The sequence below is a fragment of the Dendropsophus ebraccatus genome, chromosome 3, assembly GCF_027789765.1.
Source record: "Dendropsophus ebraccatus isolate aDenEbr1 chromosome 3, aDenEbr1.pat, whole genome shotgun sequence".
Lineage (NCBI taxonomy): Eukaryota > Metazoa > Chordata > Amphibia > Anura > Hylidae > Dendropsophus > Dendropsophus ebraccatus.
The window spans coordinates 168,087,005-168,110,051 of NC_091456.1; the positions used below are offsets into that span (position 1 = coordinate 168,087,005).

The 23,047-nt window shown below is 44.3% G+C and overlaps 1 protein-coding gene across 3 annotated transcripts in view; it reads left to right on the forward strand.

Annotated features, from left to right (window-relative positions):
* Window positions 1–23,047, forward strand: part of WDR70 (WD repeat domain 70) — a 143,900-nt gene that overhangs the window by 71,917 nt on the left and 48,936 nt on the right. For all 3 annotated transcript variants that reach the window (XM_069964761.1, XM_069964760.1, XM_069964762.1), the window contains exon 10: window positions 7,737–7,911. In XM_069964761.1, coding sequence (XP_069820862.1) covers window positions 7,737–7,911 — 175 coding nt within the window. The remainder of the gene's footprint in view (window positions 1–7,736; window positions 7,912–23,047) is intronic.

Below are 23,047 nucleotides of genomic sequence, written 5' to 3' on the forward strand. Positions count from 1 at the left end.
AAAATATATAACATTGTAATGTCCTTTAAATACCTTTCTGCCCCCCCCCTTCCCTTTCCCTTTCCCTTTCGCCTGGTTGCATTGGAGACTCATTGTGAGGTGTGAGAAATCACTACCCCTAAGTCTTTCTTTTTTAAATCTTTCACTAACACTTCTTGAAAACTTATGCAGTGGTGCCTTGAATTACGAGAATACAGTGGTACCTTGGTTCTCGAACTGTATTTTCAAGGAAAGTTTGCTTTGGTTCTCAAACTCTTGCCCGGTTCTCAAACACTTTTCGAGTACCCAGTACTCGGTATCTGAATGTTTTTGCGAGAGTGGATGGTGGGTTGTACCTGGTGAGTTTAGCACTGATGAGGCTTCACATACAGTACAGTACTGTATACAACTGCTGTAGTGCATATACAGTACAGTAGTAGTACAGTCAGTGCACCACCACCTTCCATCCCTTACAGTACTGGGATGGGGGGGACTCTACATAGTAAAGGATAAGTGAAGAGTTAGTGACTACTTTACTACAATTGCTGGTTTTGTTGAATGTTTCTTGTGTATAATGTCCTGCACAGTATAGTGCTGTTCTGTCCTGTACTGTAGGGATTATACTGGGCACTATACAATGTAATATAAGGGTACTGTGGGTAATTATCGGTGGGTGCTGGAACCAATTAAACACATTTACATTATTTCCTATGGGAAGACACTGCTCGCTTCTCAAACTGCCTTCCGGAACCAATTAAGTTCAAGAACCGAGGTACCACTGTATTTCATTCTGGGACCGTGCTTGTAATCCAAATAACTCTTAAACCAAAGCAAATTAGAAATCATTCAAATGCAGAAAATTGGTTCCACACCCCAAAAATAATTATTTTTTATTCTGAATAACAGATAAAACAAACATTTAGAAATAGCTGGATATGTGGTATTATAAGTTACTGTACAGTATAGCAATCAGCAGGTGGTGTATAATGTATAGTAACTGCATAGACCTGAAAAATGTAGCAGCAGTTTGTAGATGCAGGATGGAACTGCAGATCCCCATAATGGAGTAGCGTAGTACAACAGGCTAGAATAGAGAAGCAGGGCTGCTGTGTGGTCACATGACAGCAATAGGGAGGGGGGGTGTTCAGCATGGACCAATCAGGAAGTGAGAATCACAGAGCTGTGCAGGAGGACAGTGACATAAACTTCTCTATACTGCAGTGTAAATGGCTGAGTGTGAGTGCAGGCACATTATAGCAGGAATGTAGAGGATGGGAGACACAAGGGCTGTCAGAGACTGCAGAGAGCATGAAGGAATGGATCTGCTATGATTTGGAAGGTGAGGGAGACTTCCTAGGTCAGAGTACAGGGCTGTAGACCCCGCTATGCAGACCATGCCGCTTCCACCCAGTACAGGAGCTCTTCAACCAAAGCAATGCTCTTACAGCAAGTCACAATTTTGAAAAACTGAGAGCTCTTAAAGGGGTTATCCAGCACAACAAAAACATGGCCACTTTCCCCCCACTGTTGTCTCCAGTTTGGGCGGGGTTTTGAAACTCAGTTCCATTGAAGTAAATGGAGCTTAATTGCAAACCTCACCTGAACTGGAGACAACAGTAGGGGGAAAAGTGGCCATGTTTTTGTAGCGCTGGATAACCCCTTTAAACCAAAACGCTCTTAATCCAAGTTACTCTTAAACCAAGATACCACTATATATACTTTGTGTTGCTGTAGTCAGTTGTAGTGGCTTATTTTATGTGAGATTTAAAATGATTTTTGGGGAGTGTTGGTATCAAAGAGAGGATATTGTTTTCGGTTTATGCCACTCACACTGTGGGTTAAATCCACATTTCTTTCTGAACTCTTTTTTTTCTGCGACGTATTTGCTACAAAATATTGGCCTTACATTTGTTGTCCAAAGCGGGGAAACATTCATAGGTAATTTATTCCAAACAAATCTCAGAACCAGACAACTACAGGCGCTGGCATGAGAGCATTTGATAATGTCTCTTCTCAGAAATCGCAGCATCTGCCCTCACGAATAAAGCTCAAAACTGTGTGATCTAATGATACATAAAAGTTCATGGTGTCCTTATATGGAGTCGATGTCGATCATATGTGATCTTTTCCGAAATGTTTGGAAACACTAGTTGCTCCATGGTAAAGGATTCAATCTTTAGCGTGTGTTTAGACATCACAATGAAATTGCAAAAAAATTTGCACAATTATGGCAATAATACAAGTCCTCTGAGCACATCCATCATTTGATCAGTGGATCGGATTCCCACTGTTCTGCTACGTGAAGGGGTTGCATCACAACTTATTCTCTTTATTGTATACAAAGGCATAGTGCCACATATATGGTTGTGATTAGAGATGAGCGAACCGGGTTTGGGTTCGAGTCGATCCGAACCCGAACGTTTGGCATTTGATTAGCAGTGGCTGCTGAACTTGGATAAAGCTCTAAGGTTGTCTGGAAAACATGGATACAGCCAATGACTATATCCATGATTTCCACATAGCCTTAGGGCTTTATCTAACTTCAGCAGCCACCGCTAATCAAATGCCGAAAGTTCGGGTTCGGAGCATGCTCGAGGTTCGCTCATCTCTAGTTGTGATCTCTCTCATTCATTCGATAGGTGTTTCCAGGGAGTCCCGCTTCATCAGGTCCATATGTTTCTTCCCACACTCCAAAAACATACAGGTGAATTGGGAATTTAGATTGTGAGCCCCAATTGCTTCTTAAATCAGTAGTAGGAGCCATATCTATCGGACATTTATGACCTATTGTATGAATATTTTATAAATGTTCAGATAGGACCAGCCCTTGAAACTCAAATATTTGGGAAGAAGCTTCTGCAAGACTCCTCTTAGCTTCCCTGAGAACAGGAGGGTCTTTTGTTGGAGGAAGTTGGGTCTCCCATATAGATTAGATAATTGTTCGATTTGTGTTGAAATCCCTAGAACTGGCAGACATGTTTGTGGTCATCTTAAGGCTCGTACCAGTCACTATGCCAATGTTTTGTCCACATTCTTACTTTGCGGTCATGGGATTAATTAGCAACATGGCGCGTCCATTAGTGACTGCATGGGGAGGGTTTCAGCGGCAAAGGAAGACTGCAATTTGGGAAAGCTGGCCTTAGTATGGTTGGAAAACCCTACAAGCTACAGCTGCAATTGACCCCTGGTAGAGTTTTCCTGCTGTAGCCTCTGCAGTATGTATTCTTTAATCCTCTAAATGGGTGGGCTAATTACTGCTCTTCCCGTGGTCCTGACAGACCAGCTTGTATATATTTTACATGCCTTAGCAAGTTTCCTGACCACCACAGCGCAGCAGGACGCCATGTTATTTCACATAGAGCTGGCCATCTTTTATATATAGGTTTGGAACTGGTTGTATTTTTCTGATTGTTGGACCCTTCCCAGCTCCCCCGCTTCCTCCAGGCCGTCCGGCAGGAATATTTCATTCATTGTAGTGTGTTTTAAGTGATCGGGAATCACTCTCCGGGCAGTCGTAAAATGGTAAATATGTTGAGCAGATGTGAACTGTATATTGCTGCGTTGTCTTGTGCCTCGTTCTGCTGGAGAAATCATTTGGTATTGATAGTAGGATGAAGAGTATCATTTGTTACCGTACAGTAGTACCCTACAGCTCCTGCTCGCACCTATGCTGGAAACTACTCCGACCTGCAGACCATTCTTAGGGATCCTGCTGCTGACTGACCGGCTATATGAAGGTTCTAATGTGCCGATCACTTTGCAAGAATGCCCAACATAAGAGGTGGTTCTCTTGTACAGAATTTTTGATGATCTATCTCTTGTACAATGGATCCCATGTCATAATGTATACTGTGCGGCCAGAGTTTCTGGCGAATATGTGGTCACACCCCCCCCCCCCCACTCATCCCACTCTGAGCATGTTTAAAGGAGTCCAGTCAAAACAAAAAATCCACTTCCGGAAGGGTGGTGCGGGAAGATAATAAAGAATCTATAGTTGCCTGTTCCCCGTTCCCCCACAACACTATTTCCCAGGATCATGGACTGTAAGCAGTAAGGCAGCACTGCAGGGGGACGGGTAATTAGAGCATCCTTATTATGTCCGTCCCCCCCTTTTGCAGTCGACTTGTCATCTTGGCCGGACTTCTCCTTTAAAGCAGTAAGGTGGTAGGATAGGCTTACTTACTAGGGCTGATCCTTTTCTTACAAGGTGGCGTTATTTCTTCAGACTTTGTTTTCATCCATCTGAATGCCCATGTTCAAACTACAGCTTCTATAAGATGCTTCATCGTGTCTCCTGGAGATACTCAGACAGCGTTGATTTCTGGTCTGCATCAAGGAGGCTGTAGCTTGCTGAGAGTCGGTTACTGGTTTAAACAGACGTTCAGCAGGATGGAATAATAATAAGGATTGATGGAATATAAATAATAAAATAATAATAATGCTGTGGACAACCACGAACCCCATCTGCGAATTTTTAGCAAACCACCAACGACAATTTGAGAACATGTTGAAAGATCAAAATGAACAATTTCGCTCTCATCACTTGATTGTTTGCAGTGTTTACACGAGCCGATTATCGCTCAAATGCGATCGTTATCGTGAAAATTCTAACGATAATCGCTCCATGTGAAAGCACCGTAATATACTGCAATACTTGTGATGTATTGCTGACGGTTTAAGCGCACCTCCTTTGCTATAAGTACGAGCGGTGCTCAGGTTATATCGGCACTAGTGTGGATCAGAGAGGCCAAGCTGGTCAGGTTGGGCATCATTCTGCAAACCTGAACGCTCGGCATTTGACTCCCTGAAGCTGCAGGGGTTGGATGTCGCTCTAGAGACTTCTGGAAAACATGGACACATCCATAAGCTCGACTCCCTAGAGCTCCATCCACAGGGAGTCAAATGTTTAGTGTTCAGGTTTGGAGAACGTTGCCGAACCTGAACAGTTTGGCCTCTCCGCTCAACAATAGTTATCATGAACATATTGTACAGTACTGGCGTTATTCACTCTCCTCTGTCCGCAGTCTAATCTCCCTATGACAGACGCAGATCATATTTACGTGTTTTTACAAATATTCTCAACGTTCGTCTAGTATGATTTCAGGTTCTGGAACATTCTGCGAGAAGTGAAATTTAATACTATTTTTATTAACATTTTTGAGAATCATAATCTCCGTCCATCACTGTTCTGCAGCCTCCAAATATGCGTCAGCCGAACGTGACAAGTGGCGGCAGCAACGTGGGAGCCTTCTCCAGGGCTTCTCGCCTGATATTGACCAATGACAATGTTAACGTCCACAAAGTTCATTAGCGTAATAGTTATAATGAGGGTGAAAAGTAAACACGATTAGTGATAATGACCCATTCGTAGAGATGGATGACTCTGAGCGCAGAATTCTCCTTGTGAACCCGATGTGAAATCTTTGATGGATGCGGTAGAGGGTGAATAACAAAGATCAGAGCCGTTGACACAACCCAGGGTATTGCAGCTACATGTTCAGACACCATGTGTACGTTCTACAAACGTGAGAACGGCCGTGTTCCTGTGGAGTGCGATGGGGACGTATGAGACAGGAAGGGGGTGCAATTAAAAGAAAACCTAGGAATGTTTGTGTTACTTTTTTTGTGCTATATGTGCGTGCCTATAATTCCACCAGGAAAGCCATCCAGTTATGGAGAAGAGGCTTCTGGGAAATTCCATTTACGTGATGAAGCTTTTGATTGACAGGTCTTTTTGGAAATTCCTTCTAGGGCTAAGTTTATACCCATATATAGCAAAGAGTCCCTTAGATGTCATTGACATGTCAGTATTTAAAAAAGGCATTGTAATATTAAAAAAACACAGCTGCTTTCACAGCGCCACTCTTGTGGCTGCGTATAGTATTGCAGCTGTATTACACAGCCCAATACGAGCTCCAGTCTGCTAGTTCGGTGCTAATCCAGTATTGGCCAGTGGTCCTAATATAGTAGTTAGGTCTCTATTGTGCCACCAAATAGTAGTTAGGCCCCTCTGTGCATCCATATAATAGGCACCCCATATAGTAGTTAGGCCCATCTGTGTCCCCAAATAGTAGTTTTGCTCATCTGTGCAGGTAGGCAGCCCCCACTCCCCATTTAGGTGTCCAGCCAGTAGGTAGGTCTTCCCCCCCAAGTAAATAGTATTCTCTGTGTAGGTAACCACTCTGGTGGCAGGTGACCTACATAATGCTACCTGCAGCCTTAAAAATGACTGGAATGATGGCGGACAGTGGATTTTCGCTCTGTCACAGTGCTGCATTTATCTGTAATTGCTCATTACAAGTGCCTACAGTTAAAGGGCTAGACATAGCACCCACTGGCTAAGTTGGCCCTCCCAAGAGTAGAGGCCCCCTAGCCAGGTGCTGATGCCGATCCTGCTCTTTGAGGTGTGGCCCAGAACAAAGTTACCCATAGGCCATTATTGGTCTGTCACCTGGTGATTGGGGACTACTGTTGTAGTGCACACTCTTACTTCAATCCTCCTATTTCTGCAGAATGCTGTTAGGCTACTCAGTGCAGTTTTTTACAGCACCTTTTAAAACCAATACCAGGCATGGATCATAAGGCATTTAAAGGAGAAGTCAGGCGAAAATTTTTGTTAAAGTATTGTATTGCCCCCCCAAAAGTTAATACAAATTACCAATATACACTTATTACAGGAAATGCTTATAAAGTACTTTTTCCCCTGAACTTACTAATGCATCAAGGTTTGACTTCCTGGATAAAATCGTGATGTCACGACCTGACTCCCAGAGCTGTGCGGGCTGTGGCTGCTGGAGAGGATGATGGCAGGGTGACACTGAGGGACACAGGGCACTGGAGGGACACTGAGCATCCCTCTGCCATCATCCTCACCAGCAGCCACAGCCCGTACAGCTCTAGGAGTCGGGTCGTGACATCACCATTTTATCCAGGAAGTGAAGCCTTGATGCAGTAGTAAGTGCAGGGAAAAAAACACTTTATTAACATTTCCCGTAATTAGTGTATATTGGTGATTTGTATAACTTTTGAGCGGCAATACAATACTTTAATAAAAAAATGTTGCCGGCCTTCTCCTTTAATAATATAAAAAAAAAACGATTCTACTATTTTTTTAACTCATTCCACACCAGAAGTAGGAAAAAGAAGTAAGAAAAGAGGAACAACAGATTTCTTTATATGTAATTCATCATGATCCACACCCAATTTTGGCTTCACAACTGCACAGTGTAAGAGCAGTCTAATTGGTAGCTTCATTTGTAAAAATTAGTGAATCTCGAACATGCTCTGATCTGTCCGACCCAAACGTGCAGCGTTTGATTAGCGATGGAGGGAGTAGTTGGATGCAGATATCAAGCACTATGTTATCCACACCTCCTTCCTTCTGTTTCTCAGTGCACAGAGCGATATTTGTAGAGCTCAGTGGAAAAGGGGCTGTAGTGGTGGATGAGCATGGGTCCTATTTGAGATTCATGCTCATCTGGTTGTATGGGCCCCTGTGTTAGGCCATGCATACATAGTTTATGGCATATATGGTACATGGCAAAGTGTCTCATTATCTTTTGATCTTTTTACCAGAGGCTCCATCAAATAATCTGCAGCAGCTTTCTCTCTTACCCCTTTTCAGAACGCACACGTGCTTGGCTAGCCTAGACTCTGTGGGAGATAGTTATTGGCCGAATGAGTGCTGAAATGTTTGACCAGCTTTATTCTTATGCTGTTAGTCTTAAAATGTTATAATTTGTTTCCTTCTTTAACAGAACTGTCAGAACTTGGGATGTTTCCAATGAAAAGAAACACAAAAGTATCTTTAAGCCAAGATCTGCACAAGGTAAACGCGTCATCCCCACCTGCGCCACATACAGTAGAGATGGCAAACTTATAGCTGCCGGATGCCAGGACGGCACCATACAGATCTGGGACCGGAATATGAGTGTAAGTTGAAAGATAACATTCTTGTATTGCTTAATGATTGCAATGTTTTTTTTCTCACCTTCCTGTAAAAAATGGGGTATAAGCCGTGCCCATTACAGTCCCAATTCAACACCTTGCACAGTTACTTCTATTACATTATAGTCAGATCCACATGCTCCCTCTTGCCTGAGCATTTTTGTGGTGTCTTAGTATCTATTGCAGGGATTTGCTTATATGAGTATATTGACCCATGTCTTCTGGATTCTGTCTGTGCCTGATCCCTCCTGTACCCTACTGTCCTGTAACCGACCCAGATTGTTGATGCAGAACCTTTGCTGCTTTTCTTGACTCTCTAGCCCGTTCATCTTTCCTCATTCTGACCGCTGTCAGACTAACTCACCTGTGCTTGACCTGGACTGCAGACCATGGCTTCCTACCAAACTCCAGGTGCCGCTTGGTCCAATGGGCTAGCCACCAACTACACCAGGGCTACCTGGCACCCTCGATCAGGAGGCCAGCCTCCACATCCTGGAGTAGGATAAAGGTTAAAAAACCTTGGGGTCCTTAAACTCCTCTTCTTACGATGGCCAATGCCAAACTGGTTAGGCAGCACAGCGGATCTGCAACCATTCAGGTCCAGGTTATCAGATTTATTACATTTTTTAGATTATTGAATAGTTATAGGAACTCCCAGCATCATCTATGGTCACACTGGGACTCGCGGCTGTGATACGGGCACAACAATGCAATTGTTATATCCAGGATCTACACTGCAGCTTGTGTTCAGCTATCCATAGCCTTAAGGATCTGACCAAATATCCTGTGATTTAATAGCCTCTGGTATATTATAGACTTGCTGAGGTTATGTGGTCAAGCTGTAATAAAACAGAAGATGAATGTGTCATAAAAGCTATTAGTGTCACAGTGTTGTGCAAGGGTAGGGGGCACAATGGGGGAGGACACAGGGAGATGTCTGGGATTGCTCATCGCATCGGCTTAAGGCCTTGCCTCTTTCTATGGCTCATCTACTTATATACTGTATAGTAAAGAACCTATTTTTTTTTCTTGCTTCACATAATCATTGTTTACATTGTTTTTTTTTATGTTTCCAGCTTGTGTGCATGAAGAAGTTTTTTTTACATTCTATCATCTTTTCCTTTTTTATTGTTTCAATTTCCTCCTGACAGTATTAAAGTTCCATCTGGAAAATGGTGTCTACTTCCTATCACCACCTTGCAAGGATTACTTGCGTATTCCTCCCCAAAAAATTAAAGGGGTATCCTCTACCAAACATTAAAGGGGTATCCTCCCCAAAACATTATTTCATTAGACTTCTAAAGCTATACTGCTATATTGGAGTGCCAAAGAATGGGGTGCGATAGATGTTATAGTAAATGGTTATTTACTATAGGTTGCGCGTGCTATGCCGGGCGATATAGTTTCCCAGCCGGCGCCATCTGTAGTATAGTCCCATTTATACAACAACTTTTAAAGGAGTATGCCAATGTCACATTAAAAATAAATGCAGAAGCATATAGAATTGCTTATCTGTCTGCCCCAATTGTGAAACCACTAAGAATCCAGTTGTTTTGGATTCTTAGTTCTGTACTTCTTGGTTGAGCACCTGTCCATCACAGTCCTCCCGCCCTGCCTAAACCACTACCACCTCTGGCATTTTCCTTTCCAGAGTTGTTGCAGAACATCTTATATCACAGCAGACTATTGCACACTATTGCTTCAGAGACGTTGCAGCACCTGCTGCTGTATTTCCTGTTTGCTCCTCTTTTTGTGGCATTGCCTAATTTTGCAGACAACTCCTCCTTCCTTCGGCTTAAAGAGTAACTGTCATGTTTTTTTTATTGCAGAAATCAGTAGTATAAGCGATTTTAAGAAACTCTGTAATAGGTTTCATCAGCCAAAAGAGCCTCCTTCTGTACTCAAGAAGCAATTTCCCAGCCTCCCCCCCCCCCTGACTTCTTATCTGTGCATTATCAGGCAAACACGTCTTCATTACAGAGAAGCCAGTGAAGACGGGCTCTGCTCTCTCCATTGTAAGCCTATGAAGGGGGGAGGGGCTGAGGGAGATGCGGGAGCAGGAAGAGGTGACATGAAGGTCAGCTGTTTGTAGACTCTCTGGGCACCTAAACCGCAGGATTCAGGTGTCAGAAAGGTCAGTGCTTCTCTATGAACTTACTGAGAGAAGATTGCAGGGTGTTGTGCTGTGCAGGACTGCTCCGTGCTCAGTCACTCCTAACAGCCCCTCCCCTCTCCATAGCCACATAATGGACACAGAAATCCTGCTTCATTTGATGTGAGGGGGGAGGCTGGGACATTGCTTTTTCAGTACAGAAGGAAACTCTTTTAGTACATAAAACCTATTACAGAGTTTCTTAAAATCGCTTGTACTATAGATATTTAATGTTTTCAGAAAAATGACCCTGAAATGACAGTTACGCTTTAAGCTTTTATGGACAGCATGTAACCTCATCCTTCAGTGAGCTGATCCATCTCAACAGGGACATCAGCAGCTTTTTAGAGAGGTTGAGGAGCAAGCTAAGTAGAGAAGGAAGCATTTTTCTCTGGTAAGATATTTTACAAGTTTTTTTTTCTGCTTCTGATTGATGAGTCTATGAAATTAGCTTGTGGTTGCAGGAAATTAGAATTTTGTAATTTAAATGGTCACTGGTGTTCCGAAAAAAATCTCTCCTTTTAGTTGTTCCCCCATACTGTATACACCCCCCCCCCATACTATATACCTCCCTCCCCCTGTAGTTGTTCCCTGATACTGAATACATCTCCCCTCTGTAGGTAGTCCTCATACTTTACACCCCCCTCTGTCATTCCCTCAGACTTTATACCTCCCCCTCTAATGTGCATCCCATACTGTATATCTCCCTTCCCTATCTCTAGTTCTTCCCCATCTGTAGTTCTTCCCCCATACTGTATACTTCCTTACCCCATCTGTAGTTCTTCCCCCATACTGTATACATCCCCACCTGCCTCCAGGTAGCCCCTATACTGTATGCACCCCCCTCTAATGTGCCCCCCATACTGTATATCTCTATTCTCTATCTGTAGTTCTTCCCCCATACTGTATACCTCTCTCTCTCTCTCTCTCTGAAATTTTCCCCAATACTGTATACATCCCCCTCTGCAGGTAGTCCCCCCCCCCCAAATATTCAATTTCCTGTACTGTGCACCTCCTTACCCCTCCTGCCTCCCCTGCAGCTTTGGGGCGGAGCATAACAAGCCTGGCACTGATTGGGTGATGTGTGACCACTTAGTGCCAGGGATCTGGTCAGCTGACTGTTACTAGGGCTTATTTCTGGAGTAGGGCTTATATGATATATGAGGTCTTATTTTCGGAGAAACACGATTGGCGCTAATTCTTTTTTGTAATTGCTGGAAAGTATCCCCCCCAGTTCACTGCCCCCCACCTGTGTCTCTCTAACTGTTGCAAGACTGTTGAAGATGCTGGAGAAACACGTCGGGGAACACTGCCCTAGTTACATCATAATGACCAGCATGAAGACTTATATACAACCTTACTGATAGATTAGAAATCGTGTACCCGCCCTGTGCTCATCCCTTCAATGAGTCAAGGTATACTAAGCTGGGTTTGCAGCAGCCATCTGCACAGTGTCAGGAAGGCCACGAAAAGCTCCCATGTACAGTTCCTTCTTATATTCTGCACATCCTGGAAGCTTTGATATATTATCGATGCTTATGAGGCCAAACCTTAGTATTTAAGTAATTCTAAACAAAATTGTTAATGTTGAGTTGTTTAAAAGATAGCGGGACCACCAGTAGCTTACTCTGTATATGAAAGCGCACTCCCAGCCAACTTATGTGGAAAGAGCTCAGGCTACCAGCTAGTTTCTCTTTCTGGTTGTTACCATTACAACGTGCGGTGCAGCGACGGGGTGGGGGTAAATATTTAAACAAACGTCTCATCATGTTTTATCAGTTTAATGGGACGGTTAAGTCATTGTAAGAAATGTTCCTTCCCGCTGGAATTATAATGTATTATACACAATTGAGATTAGAATTCCTATTAAATATTTGTCCGTCTTGTCTGTGAGAGAGTGTTAGTGTCATTGTGTCGGTGTTAATGTTTGTCTTTCTTCTTCCCCTGATTGTTCTTTTGCATTTTTATCTTTAGAATATATTGACACTATGTAATTGCATACAGATAAGAATACATTGTATGTTCGGGAAATAACTTCTTGTTCCTATTGGAATTTTTTCATAAAATTTCTTTTTATAAATTTTAAGGATGGCTATTTACATAAAAAAAAAAACCTTGAAGAATTGTAATTTACAATATAATTCCAGTTTTTTGCTTCTTACTTTTTAGCTTTGCTGTATAGACTGGGGCAAGACGAGAAGAGTCATCTCATTATTATTATGTAAGGGAGGTAATGACAGTGCTATTGTGCTGCAGAAAGCCTATTAGCAAGAAAGTAACACTATTTAGTGTGTACGCAGCTCCCCTATTGCTCCATGGTTACTCGTGGAGAAGCTGCACTCCATATTGGACAGTTTGCTCTCAATGAAATTGCAGGTATATGTTTTTCTTACACGCCTCTATAGAAGCTGTGCTTACCTCCCATGATTCTGTGGATACCATGCTTACTTCCCATAAATCTATGGAATCCTTGCTTACCTCCCATGAGTCTATGGAAGCTATGCTTACCTCGCATGAGTCTATGAAATACATGCTTACCTCACATGCATCTATGGAAGTCATGCTTACCTTCTATGATTCTGTTGTACTCTCCTATGAGTCTATGGAAGCCATGCTTCCCTCCCATGAGTCTATAAAAGCCTTGCTTTACCTCCCATAATTCTATAAAAGCCATGCTTTACCTCCCATAATTTTATAAAAGCTGTGCTTACCTCACATGAGTCTATGAAAGCTGTGCTTACCTCCCATGAGTCTGTGGAAGCCATGCTTACCTCAGATGAGTCTATGGAAGGCGTGCTTACCTTCCATGATTCTTTTGTAGCTGTTCTCCTCTTCTATGAGTCTATGGAAGCCGTGCTTCCCTCCCTTGAGTCTATGAAAGCTAAGCTTACTTCCCATAATTCTATGGAAGCCGTGCTTACCTCACATGAGTCAATGGAAGCCATGCTTACTTCCCATGATTCTATGGAAGCCATGCTTATATCCCTTGATGTTTTGGAGGTCAAACTTGTCTTCCATGATTCCAGTAAAGTTATTTGTTATGTACCATGATCCTCTGAAAGCAGTTCTTACCTTACTAGATTGTAAAAGTTCCATGCCTATGTACTGTCATTTTATGGAGGCCATGCTTTTACTACCCATGATTCAATGAATCTCCTAGGCGTACCTCCCATGAATTTGTGGAGGTCATGCTTACCTTCTATGATTCTGTAGATACTTATTTCTCATGAATTTCTAAAAGCAGTGCTTACCTTGCTTTATTGTATAGAGGCAATGCACATGACCCATGATTTTGTAGTTTATGATTGAATGGAGGCTGTACCCACCTCCCATATTTCTGTGGAGGCCAATGTTACATCACCAGTCTGGAGGTTTCTTTAGATCTCAACTAGCCTCCATTGGCATAGTAACATTATTTGCTTTTCTCAACATAGTTACTCCATTACCCCGAAAACAAGCAACGCCTTGGTCTTTGTTTTGCTTCTTTTATGAGAAAATTCTAGAAGGGGCAATGACCTTCCCCCTTAATCCCCAAACACTCTTCCAGTCACTCACAATGTATGGTCGTACATTAAATTAAGTAGAAATTACATGTAGTCAAACACTTATATTATGCTGCCGGAGCATATGACAAATGGTCTAAATATACCGTTCCCGGGGCTGTGGGACCCAGACGCTCGAAGAGGTGTCTCAGCCTTGTCTTTAGCTGCTGGTCCCGTTAGAGGGAAGCAATGTATTGCTGAACCTGTCATATTGGCTCGAGCGCTCGCTGGTGTGTGAGTGTATATATAGTATCCTGACACAGCCAGACTGTTAAGACAAACTTGGCTTTTGACCAGACCTACAAATCTATTTTCCTCCTCCACTTCTGCCGATTACCATTTATTTATGGTTTGCTTCGAGATTTCACTTCAGACATATCTTTCTGATTGCTTGATAAAAAACTTTATTGTGCACGTTAAAATAAGAAGAAATAAAGAGGTTTCTTCACGAAGTACATGACAGTTGTATAATAGGGATCCCGGCGTTGTGTAGGGACCCCGACGCTTATACCCCCAGTGAACAGTGGGTCACCATGCCTCTCGTATAGCTGTCACCTATGGATCAGAGAGTAGCTACCATTCTGGAGGACTTCAGTCATCAAGCCAGACAGGGCTTACCTCTGCAAAATAGTCTGTTTGTTGGGATCTAGACTCAGGATGATCAGCTGATCACTCAGTAGGCTACATTATTGATGAGGTATTAGATTTGCATAATGGATTATTAATAAAGGGGAGAAATCTGCATCTCTGAAAATGTGTGAAGTCTGTTGAGGTGGCTTTGCCAGGTGTACTTTTCCAAGTAGGTACAAGGTCATCGCCATGCTGTTGCCTCAACGGGGCTTACTGCATGTAGTAAAGAAAGCAGGAACCACTCTTCAACAGGGATCAATCATCATGGCAACGACACAGCAGGAGATTGGTGCCAGTGGGTCCTTTTTTTTTTTTTTCTGCCATACTCTTTGGGGGAAGTTTATTATGGCATTATGGTAGGTACTGTCCCACCCCTCTCATCCATATTTATCTTTCTGGGTCATTATGGCAGTGAGCTGTTCCACTATAGTGTGTCGGTCCACCCTCACACTATGAGTGGTGCGTTGTGCTCTGTAGTTTCTATATCACTTATTTACAATGGTGCCATTCGTCCCCTCTTCATACACTCACCACAGCAGCATGAAAAAAGATCACGCTGCATAGTGTTAGAAATACCGCCACCTGTGGCCCGTAAGCCAATACTTATCCCTGTCTGCAACTCTAATAAATGTCCCCTTTTACCCATGACAGCAGTGAGGGATAAGTGTGCAGACTATGGGTCCTATTAGATTAATCAATTTGTAACGTTAAAACGATCGCAAACGAGATTGTTTATCGTTAACCTGAGATCTTTCACCATATTACACAGAACGATGGTCGTCAGTTACGTTACTACGGTCGCTTACTCCTTCTGATCCCAGCAAAAGAAGAAACGATTCGGAATTACACTGAACGATGAGTGACTGCAATGCGAAATTACAGCGAACGAATGTGCAATTACAGCCAAAGCTGATTTTAGGGTCAGATCTAAATGAATGATTGACAAACAAACTTTTTTTCGATCGTTGCCACTATTACATAGAAAGATTATCGTTTAAATTTGAACGATATAACGATTTTCTGCCCTATAATTGTCCTGTGTAATAGGGCCCTATTGCACCCACTTATACTGTATACCCACCAAGCAGCTCATTACTCATGACTCCTTCATGAGCTACATGCTGCCAATAGCGTTGAGCCGGAGGGGCCGAACTGTTTGGGTTCGGCAATGATCTCTGAACCCAAACGTTCGGCATTTGGCTCCACGCAGCTGCCGAGGTTGGATGCAGCCATAGGGAGTCCTGGAAAACATGAATACCACCATAGGCTTTGCATCCCATATGGTGGTTTGGCAGCTAGTGTTGAGTGACGAAGCTGAACTGTTTGGGTTTGGCAACATTCCCTGAACTCAAGTGCTCACCATTTTAACCCCCTCCGGATTGGCTGTATCCATGTTTTCCAAGGCTGCATCCAACCTCTGTAGCCATAGAGGGTCCAATGGTTAGAATTTTGGTTCAGAGTACGTTGCTGAACCCAAACCGTCTGACTTCTCCGCTCAGCACCAGCTACCAACACCAAAAGTAGGAACTGGTTATAATAATGGGATTCCACTGTGGGGCACATTTCTTATGATGGATCCATTGTCTGATATGTGTCAAATTCAGATTAGTAATAGAACATCTGCTCAGTGATAAATTTGCCAGTTAATGGAAACCCATTGATGAAAGCTCGGTAAGCCGGGGTGCTCACACTAGTTCCACTTTGCATTATACACTGTTATTTTTACAATCTGGGGGTAACATTTTACAAATGGTCCAGTATATTCATCTTTGCACTTAGCATATGTCTTATTGACTACGTCCACCCCGGGGAATACCTGCTTTTACTCTGGATTCATCCCACACTCCGGTAGATAACGGAAGCCAATTCTCCATGGCAAAGACCTAGCAAGTTCCTGTAGAGGAGTGGGTGATAGAAAGCAGCTCTACTAGCGAGTGATGAAATGGGGAGAGGGGTGTATTCCATCTGTACTGTATGTAATATACAACTCCTCTGATACTCCGCAGCCTGTAACTGGATACGCCAATGAACCAGCTGTTCTTGCTGAACCCAGATATTTCTCCCGAGGTAGGAAGCTAGTTTCCGTCACGCAGAAGAAATGGAAGATAATATATTGCCAATGATATGTAGAGCTATTGCCGGCGATTGTCAGCCCTTCAAATGTTATTGACTTTCGAAATTTCGTCTCAGCGGAGATGTGAATTATAATTGTTTGATACTTTTACGGCTCATTCTCATGGACATCTTGGTAAAGGTTTTTCTTCTTTACTGTAATAGGATCCGTTCAGTTGTTGGGTGTAGGGAGGTGGGGCTGTTGCGGACTGAATTGTAGAGGTTGCTTGCTGCTTTTTGTATAGAAGTGATTGGAGAAAGCCGTATACTTGTAGCTGCTTTTCCTTCAAGTCTCTTACTGGTCATTACCACCCCACTTGTCAGAACAGGTTAATTAAGAAAATCCTTTCCTAAGTTTGTGTAGAGAAAGAAAAATATTGCACACTTGTTGTGGTCGCTTTGTTGTATAGACTGTGACAGAATAATCAGAGCTATCTCAATATCATGAAAGTGCAGAGGAGTTCAAGGGTATAGTCCTATTGGACCTGGGCTCCCTCTACCAGCACATGGGATGCACATGCCTTCTTGTTAGGACTCTGGCGGGGGGGAGGTGTCAGACCAGTTGGCTGAGCCGGCTGGGACGTCAATCACGCTGCGAGTATGACCTCTAATTGAGAATGACCAGCCATAAATTTGCATCGGATTTCGCAGCGTGAAATCCGCTGCAGATCCGGCATGTGTGTTTGTAGCCTTACACAGTATCTATCTCCTATCTATCTATCTACATATAAAGATTTGAGAAAGAGAGAGATTGAACAACTGTGTCTCTTTTCCTGTATCTCCCAGCCTTTGGCAAGGTGATCACTGTGTGATGTCAGTGGTGGGCGGGGTTACAGATGAAGTGTTTCCGCTTGCCCGGCAACAGAAGAGACAGATCATATGACATCTGTCTCAGAAGGGAGGGGGAGGACAGAGGAGTGGAGACAGAGTGGACTAGAAAGTGAGGATTTTCGGCAGCTTCAGGGTGTGAGCCAGGACGTGCTGCAGACAAACAGCCCAATTAATTTAATAGAAATGAATTAGTTTTACAGTTCTCCCTTTTCTGAGCAGCTGGCACTCCCTCTTAAGACCCACATGACCCAAATTGGCAGGATATACCTGTGCTTACATGTCAGTACCTCATGTTTTTCCCATTTTGTTTGCAACAGCATTGGTGAGTGCAATATCACATTCATACTTGTGTTGTTTGGGGGCAGCCTTCTCCGCCGGTGGTGCCGGCCGGGTTTTGGGGGGGCACTTTGGGTTTGGTCCTGTGACATTGGGGTTGCAGGGCCATTCCATGGCCACCCTTCCCTGCATGTGCACGCCTTGCGGGGGTGGCGGTCGCTGACCGACATGGTGGTGAGTTAGCGTAGGGACCCGTGTGAACCAGGGGACCTGCACGTGGTACACGGGGGCTATTATGGTTTGATCAAGTTATATACCGACACCCTGACGGTTTTTAAAATAGGCCTAGCGGCACTAGTTTCAGCCATATGTGGGATGTGCAGCCGCTCCTCTTTCTCCATGTCGTCATTTAATAGAAAGCTATTGCAAACAAGGTCAGATAATCAGTGGTGATTAAACTGGGTTAAAACTTTCTTAGGGTACAAACACACACGGCATATACGATGTGTATTTACTGCTGCGATACGCAGCAGATTAGATCTAAATAACTGAACACAGCATCAAGTCTTCACCATCAAATCTGCTGCAGATCTGCTGCATATATGGTGTGTGTGTTTGTACCCTAAACTGCAGTTCCCTTTTAACCTTTTCACCTCCTGGAGTCTGTAATAATGTTTATTTTTCTGCCTTTTGACTCCCATTCCCATTGACTCCCATACTTTTTTATTTTTTTTCATATTCAAGATTTATTAATTTTCAGATTATACTTTTTACTCACATATATGTGTGTGTGTGTATATATGTGTGTATATATATATATATATATATATATACAGGGCCGTTTCTGCCATGAGGCGGAATGAGTATTCCGCCTCAGGCGGCAGATTCTGCGCCCCTGCAGGGGGCGGCAGACAGCAGCCCTGCAGCCGCTCACCTGTCCTGCCGCAGCCGTCCTGTCCCGCCGCCAACGCTTACCGCTGTCCCGCGCCGTCAGTCAGCAGCTGTCATCGCCATCCAGCGAGTCGTGAGTGCCAGGGGTCAGCGGGGGCCGCTGGGGGTGCGGGGGGTGCAGGTGCGGGTGATTTGGTTACGGCGGCGGGGGGGTGCGGGGGGTGCAGGCGCGGGTGATTCGGTTACGGCGGCGGGGGGGGGGGGGGGTTGTGAGGGGGCGGCAGAAACCCCAGAATCGGCCCTGTGTACATATATATACACAAAACTTCCAATAATTTAATCAACCACCGCTACAGTCATGTGTCCAATTTTTTATGTCACCACTGTGCATCATGATCGGCTGAACACTTGATTAGGGAATATTATGAATAGTCAAAGATAACAAGCTTGTCTCTGCTACATCTGTATGTGCTGAAAGATTGTGTGGTTTATCATACATACCACAAAGTGAGCTGTGAATAGCCGGTCCCTCTGGACGCTTTCTGATTGATGGTTGTGGTTTGTGAACCTCCAGGAGGCCGCTTTGCTCAGCCTCACTGCCTCCATACACATCCTTATGTTGTTGGTTTGTTTGCCTGGTGCGCGGTCAGATACTTGAAGAATGTGGAATAACACGCAGATTACAGACGTTCCCAGATATCTATGTGCAAATTTATTACCTTCTCTAGAGGAATCTTTTTCTTTTGCCACTTTTCATCTTCTCAAATAAAATCCTTCCCCAAAAGTTGCCGTAATGCTTTGCAGGTGCTTATAGGGATGGTGTTCCTGCTTCCTTATCTGCATTATTCAGATGGCTGTATTATCCCCAGCAATTCTAACTGTGTATCAGTCTGGAGTCCAGGCTGTAGAGCTCACAGAGCATTGTCTAGACTGGATACAATTGTATCTTGTATTACTTCTCAGCTGAGAGCAGGACTAGCTGTGTACAATGTATCAGTCTGGAGTCCAGGCTGTAGAGCTCGCAGAGCATTGTCTAGACTGGATACACTGGTATCACTTCTCAGCTGAGAGCAGGACTAGCTATGTACAATGTATCAGTCTGGAGTCCAGGCTGTAGAGCTCACAGAGCATTGTCTAGACTGGATACAACTGTATCACTTCTCAGCTGAGAGCAGGACTAGCTATGTACAATGTATCAGTCTGGGGTCCAGGCTGTAGAGCTCGCAGAGCATTGTCTAGACTGGATACAATTGTATCACTTCTCAGCTGAGAGCAGGACAAGCTATGTACAATGTATCAGTCTGGAGTCCAGGCTGTAGCGCTCACAGAGCATTGTCTAGACTGGATACAATTGTATCACTTCTCAGCTGAGAGCAGGACTAGCTGTGTACAATGTATCAGTCTGGAGTCCAGGCTGTAGAGCTCGCAGAGCATTGTCTAGACTGGATACACTGGTATCACTTCTCAGCTGAGAGCAGGACTAGCTATGTACAATGTATCAGTCTGGAGTCCAGGCTGTAGAGCTCACAGAGCATTGTCTAAACTGGATACAATTGTATCACTTCTAATGGCTGAATTTTTAACAATTTTACATTTTCTTTGAATATGAGGGATAGAAGAGAATATATGATAATATATGATCTTTTGTTCTCAGAAACATCTTTAATTGATCTCCAATGGTTGTAAATAAGGAGTCTTCACGGCACATTTCTCCAGTGTAACACTGAAACCCAGTGATCGCAGCCAAAACAAATAGGAAGGTTTTCATTCATTTATAATTTGTCAGAAAATAACATTTAGTGTGAAATCTGACCACTGCTGTAATGGTGCTTGATATAAAGTAAACTACAGATCTGCCAAGTCCCAGAGAAGTGCAGGACTCGTACGGACAGGTGGTTTATTTTATAGCTTATTTATCTTTTGAGGACCCTGCCTGCGAGGGATTACATGGAGAGAGAAGACCTTGCCCACAAGGGCTTACATAGAGAAAGGGGACCCTGCCTGTGAGGGCTTTTGTAGGGAGAGGTAACCCTGCCTGCTAGGGCTTACGTAGGGAGAGGTAACCCTGCCTGTGAGGGATTACATAGGGAGAGAGGACCCTGCTGGCAAGGGCTTACATGCAGGGAATAGTCATATTACGTATACTTCCAAAATGCATCCAGGCCCCTTTTGAACACTTTTAGTGAGTTCACCATGATGCCTTCCTTGGCAGAGTGCTCCTTAATCTCACTGCCCTTACATTAAATAATCCCTTCTGTGCTGGTGTAAAAACCTTCCTTCTTCTAGACATAGAGCAGGCTTGTCAAACTCTGTCAAAATCCGAAATGCCCATATTATAATGTACTGCAGGATTCACCTTAATAGTGCCTCATTTAGTAATCAGCACCCCCCCCCCCAATAGTGCCCCATACAATTACATTGTGTTGAGCACTATGGGGGAGGAGGGGGCTGGTAAGTATATGGGGCACTATTGGGGGGTAATGATTACTATATGGGACACTTGAGGGGGGCTCATTACTATATTATTATTTATTTATTTATAAAGCGCCCTTAATTCCAGAGCGCTATACAATAGATAGGGGTAACAAGCAGGAACAATACAAGATCAGAACACACTACATGAAGGAAAAAGACAGACTGGTACATGGGGAAGAGGACCCTGCCCGCAGCGGCTTACAATCTATAAGGTACGGGGAGAGAAATAGGAGGTAAAGTGCAGCCAGTCACAGTGTGATGCAGAATTATTATAGGTTGTAGCCTAGTTTAAAGAGATGGGTTTTCAGGTTACTTTTGAAGGACTTGATGGTGGGTGAGAGCCGGATGTGTCTGGGTAGCGAGTTCCAGAGTATGGGGGAGGCTCGGGCAAAGTCTTGGAGGCGGTTGTGCGAGGTGCGAACAAGGGGGGAAGGCAGACGGAGGTCGCTGGAGGATCGAAGGTTGCGTGAGGTACGGTAGCGGGATATCAGGTCAGAGATGTACGGAGGGGACAGGTTGTGGACGGCCTTGTACGTCATGGTCAACAATTTAAAGTGAATACATTGGGCAATGGGTAGTGGAGGGAGTGGCAGAGGGGAGAGGCAGAGGCAAAGTGAAGGGAAAGGTGGATTAGTCGGGGCACTATTAGGGGATTATGATTACTATATTGGGACACTTGAAGGGGTCTGAGCAGTGGCGTAGCTACCGTGGTCGCGTCGGTCGCCGCCACAACAGGGCCGCTACCAAGGGGTGATCCGCGAGGCCCCCCCTTGCCACCGCACTGCCCCCTCCCATTCCCTCTTGTGACCGCAAGCAGGATTTTGCTCACAAGAGGGAGGCTGAGACGGGCACCCCGGCTAGCGCGCGGCTCCCCCGGTCTGTGCCGTCCCCGGCAGCACAAGTATCAGTGAGGTCAGTGTAGGCGCCGGGGAAGTACTTCCGGAGCAGGGTGCGTCTATAACAAGCTCCCCCGTGCCGGAAGTAACATCTCCAGCGCACACACTGACCTCACGGATGCTTGTGCTGCCTGGGACTGGACAGACCGGGGGAGCTGCGCGCCAGCCGACAGCCAGACCGGACTGCAGGAGGAGAGGGGGGGGGGGGGGGGGGTTGTCAGGTGAGTTGTGTTGTTTTGGTTTTTTTTTGCACAGACTGGGGGCCATCTATAAGGGGTATTACCTGGGGGGGGGACCATCTATAAGGGGTATTACCTGGGGGGGCATCTTTAAGGGGTATTACCTCGGGGGCCATCTATAAGGGGTATTACCAGGGGGGCCATCTATAAGGGGTATTACCTGAGGGGGGGGTGGCCATCTATAAGGGGTATTACCTGGGGGGGGCATCTATAGGGGGTATTACCTGGGGGGCCATCTATGAGGGGTATCAGTCTGGGGTCCAGGCTGTAGAGCTCACAGAGCAATTGTCTAAACTAAATACATTTGTCTCCACTTACTTGCTCAGAATATAGACAAGCGTGCTCTCACTCGCTGATTACAGGCGTATATATGTGGGAACACCGAGTCTATTAAAAAAAAATTGTCAGTTATAGAGAATAAACCCCTTTAAGCTCTTCCTTTGTCTCTCTGGAGGTCTCCTCATTCCTGTTGAACGCATTGGTGTTAAACTTGTGATTTATGGTGACAGTCTGAAAGATGAAAAGGACAATGCCTTCAGGTCACTAAAGTATCAACTTCTTAACAAAGGCCGAATACGAGAGATAATAAATCAGAGCCTTCCACCTCTATAACATTTGTCTACGTGACTACATTCAGTATGTATACACCTCAGCGACCAGTCCTTTCAATGTATTCTACATTTGAGCTGAATATTTTTTTTTTTTTTACAAAGTTTTCAAAAACTAAAAGGAAACTGACAGCTTAGCTCCTCCTCTCTGTCAGACTAAGCTTAGAGGCGGGACTTAAAAGCTGAGCCTTATACAAACTTAATAGTAGAGCGGCTATGTCTCCTTTTATTGCTTTATGGGGCCCGTCTCAGTGTAAGGGCCGATGTGCATCATTCCCTTCACAATGTGGCGGACCATACCTTACATAATACTTGTATCAGCGAGAAGGTTACCGGGTCGGACCTGTAATGTAACACAACTAATGCCGCCTGGGGACGCACATCTGGAATTCCATCCATTCCTGGGACGAGGCTGACTCACTGACATGATTGGCTCGCTGCACAGATTAGTACTTTCCTATCTGAGTCA